At 28.9% G+C, this 3,727-nt stretch overlaps 1 protein-coding gene across 1 annotated transcript; it reads right to left on the reverse strand.

Annotated features, from left to right (window-relative positions):
* Nucleotides 1-247: 247 nt before the first annotated feature.
* On the reverse strand, nt 248-1,618 carry LOC125814430 (mediator of RNA polymerase II transcription subunit 20a-like). The gene is made up of 5 exons (XM_049493876.1): nt 1,605-1,618; nt 1,369-1,511; nt 903-1,081; nt 695-784; nt 248-490 (listed from the first exon to the last, which is right to left on the reverse strand). Exons 1-5 carry the CDS (start codon nt 1,616-1,618, stop codon nt 248-250), a joined length of 669 nt encoding a protein of 222 aa, XP_049349833.1.
* Between the last annotated feature and the right edge of the window lie 2,109 nt (nt 1,619-3,727).

A 3,727-nucleotide genomic window follows, 5' to 3' on the forward strand; every position in this document is an offset into this window, starting at 1 on the left:
CTACTTGTCTTGCAATATGGGCTTAAAAGTCTATATAATCTTAAGTACAATTTTTCACACAAAAGAAATTATTTAACATTCATATTACCCACTAAAAAGAAAAAAAAGTGGTTGTATAAATTCTAAATTGAAATCATAGTAGCTTTAAGATTGCTTACTATTGATGTGCATATTCCCAATTAATTAATGAACATAAAGAACTCATTTCTGAAGCTAAAGAAAAATCTTATAATGTCAGCAAAACATTCTAATTTCTAGTTGCTTGTGACGATTTAGATGTTGCTGCCATTCGAGCCAAGATGCTAGCATATTGTACAACTGTGTGTTGTGAAGTGTATTGATCAGAGAGGCCAAACTCTGAAAAATTTGGTTCAACATGCACAAAATGACCCGGTAATGATCTTTTTTCAAGAGTTTCCTTCCATATCTCGAAGAATTCACTCATAATTAGATGTGATGTTTCCCATGAGGAAATCGGAAGATACTCCATCTACAAAAGAAACAAACATCTTATGAGGCAAGCATGCTCATAATAGTATTTATTTTTTTAATTAGGTAAAGTACAAGAATTGAATTCCTCTCCGTGAAGAGTAAACAAAACATAATATATTACAACATAGCTATGTTTTTTTAAAAAGGCTTAACCACATAAAAAGCTTCAACTGAGAATAAATCTCTAAAAGTATTTGCATACCTCCATAACTATTCCCCTCAAGTTCTCAGAATTTATTGGAACAACTTTGCCTACTCGAAGCCGGAAGTCACCAAGTCGATATTGAAGCCCCTATATCAGTCAAATATTTTAATGAGTATTTGGGAAGTCAAAAATCTTGATGGTTCTACATAAGTATATCATCCAATTATAATAAGAACAATAATTTGCATATCTCAATAATACAAACCTCACAATTAACAGCAAGCTTCATTCTATAAGATTGTAAGTTCTCCATTATCGTCTGCATTGATGACTCTGCTTCCACAACCAGTCGTTGCCTACTAATTGCCATGTAAAACTTGTCGGGTTGTTCTTGAAGTGAAACCCCCAAAAAATTTTGGGGAAATTCCGATGCATTTGCTTGTTCTTGTAAAAGAAAAAATTAATCAATCAACAATCAAATCTCGTATATGGCCACAAAAATACTCTTAAAAATGACATGATGTGTAAGTTAGAAATGCGAGATATATAGATTATCTTACATTTAGATCTATTCTTGACCCAAATTATTTCAATACTTCTTCACTTTTTTATAGATTACTTACAAAGGAGAAAAACTTCCGAAATTCATTCTTTATAATGCATCGAGAGGGAAAAAAAGGTCATTCCTTTATATAATGTTTACAAACCTGATTTAATAAGGAATGAAATACCTTTGAGTATGGGCTTATAAAAGGTAAAAGTATTTTTCCATCTTCCTTCTTTAACACCATTAATGCTCTCAGCACAATTAGCTACTTTTATCAGTATTTGACTATTGATTGTTGTTCCTGCATTTGCTTGCCAATGCAAAATCCTAACAACAAACAAAGTAACAAACTGTACACTTAAACATACACACCAAAATCTTTCAAAAATGTTATGTTTCTAATGAATTCAAAATCGTTACCATTTGATCGGCATGTTGTTGATTGCAAGTATAGTTTCCTTTTTCCTCTTAACAAAAAACTCATCCAAAGAGAAAAAAGGCTTGGGCTAATACAAGGAAAGATAAGAGAATGAGTCTTAAAGTAGTTGAAAGTGTTTGAAAGAATAACACTGTATTTATAGTTCACAAGTACTTTGAACAAAAATCAAGTCATAAAATTCAGGTCATATTTGGATTTTGTTACTAAAATTTCAACAAATTTACCTTTTATGGTTAAACTTATTAGATAATCAAAATTGTATTTCTTTTACCTTCTAATTTATTGTGTAATTAATATTTTTTCCTAATTAGCATTGAAGATAGAAAGAAAGAATAATAAATATTCATCCTAAAATGTAGGTCAACATCATATTTTGTCCAAATCGTATCTAGTCTATATATTTATTTCTCTTCATTAATATACTTTTTTTATAAGAGGAAAAATTATGATTTGAAGGATGAAAAGCAAGTCAAAGATTTCATACATGAATAGGAATTAGTTTTATTAAATATGTACTATATTTATTTCAGTTTATATGATACAATATTTCTTTTATACTTATTAGGTAATTAAAATAGTATTTTCATTCCTTGTAAAATCAACAGTTTTTCTTAATCTTCCTCACAGATAGAAATAGAATAATAATAAATATTTATCCTTAAATTTAGTTCTGAATAAAATTTCTTAGAATGGTATCTAGTTTACATATTTATTTTTATTAATTAATATACCAATTAAAAAAAAGATGTTTTGAAGGATCAAACAAGTCAAAACATTCATGCACAAATATGAATCATTTATAGTAAAATAAAGTATACACTATATTTATTTCATCCTATATAATACAATTCTTTATTAGGAGTCAAATAATTTCTATCCAAAATTCTTATCTACCTTACACACTTTTAATTATAAATTTCCGACTTAGTTACTTTTTAAAAAAAAATTGATTTTATTTTTTAATAAGAAAAATGGTACACGTAAAATTTTGTCAACAATGTCAACTATAAGAATTTGTATAGTAGCCAAGATATTCAATAGTTTTTCCACATGTCAACTTATTTAACTGTCTATTTATCTGTTTTCTCTTAATCTTGGCTAGTGAAAGATCGACCAGCAGGCAGGATGAGGATGAAGTGCAGATCAAATAATGTATGATCATTCAGCTTCAAAATCATGCAAAGAGCCTGTTTGGATTAGCTAACTATAAATTAACAACATGTAAATTTAGTGCGAAAATTAATTTTATAAATAAATTGTTACAAGTTTGGATAGAGGTGATGAAACCGATAATAAATATTGTCAAAAAATTATATGTTAAAACTAATTCTTTATACAAAGAATGAATGTCATATACCAATCAAAGAAATTAGTAATACCAAAGACAATAAGTTGTTTGAACTTCTTTTGTGTGGAAAAATGGGAAAATGTAGAAGGCCTCAATTTCAAGTTCGATAGCATTTTAGACATTCCACATTCATTGTTTGAACTTACATATTGATGAATATTATTTATATTATCAAGAACTTATTGTAAGGTGATGAACTCCAAAGAAAATTTATTCTTGTTATATTGAAAATGATGTCATTGTTGTATTTGTTGCTCAAGTAAAGGAAAGGACATGGATATGACTAGAACACATCAATGCTACAGTTGCCAAGAAATATGGTCATATCGCTAGCAATTGTAGCAAGAAGTTTTGTAATTATTGTAAACAACAAGGACACATTATCAAATAATATCCCACGCGCCCTAAAAATCATAGGGTCGGTGCTTTTCAAATTGGGATAAATAGTTTCATCACTACTGATTACTCATCTTCAGGACAATTTCTTACTTCTAAAATGGTACAACAAATGATAGTGTCATTCTTTCAGCACTGGTATAACTAGGTAATGATGTTACATCTAATTTTTGGATTGTTAATTCGGGTGCTTTCAATCATATGACCATCTAAATGAGCACCCTAAACATGTTCGTAAGTATCAAGGTCCATCACAAATACAGATTGTCAACGGTGATAATTTATCCATTACCAAGGTTGGAGACATTACTCCAACTTTCAAAAATGTTTTTATTTCATCAAAGCTCTCAACTAGTCCTA

This window comes from Solanum verrucosum, unplaced genomic scaffold (assembly GCF_900185275.1).
Source record: "Solanum verrucosum unplaced genomic scaffold, falcon-dt-bn FXZP01000268.1, whole genome shotgun sequence".
NCBI lineage: Eukaryota > Viridiplantae > Streptophyta > Magnoliopsida > Solanales > Solanaceae > Solanum > Solanum verrucosum.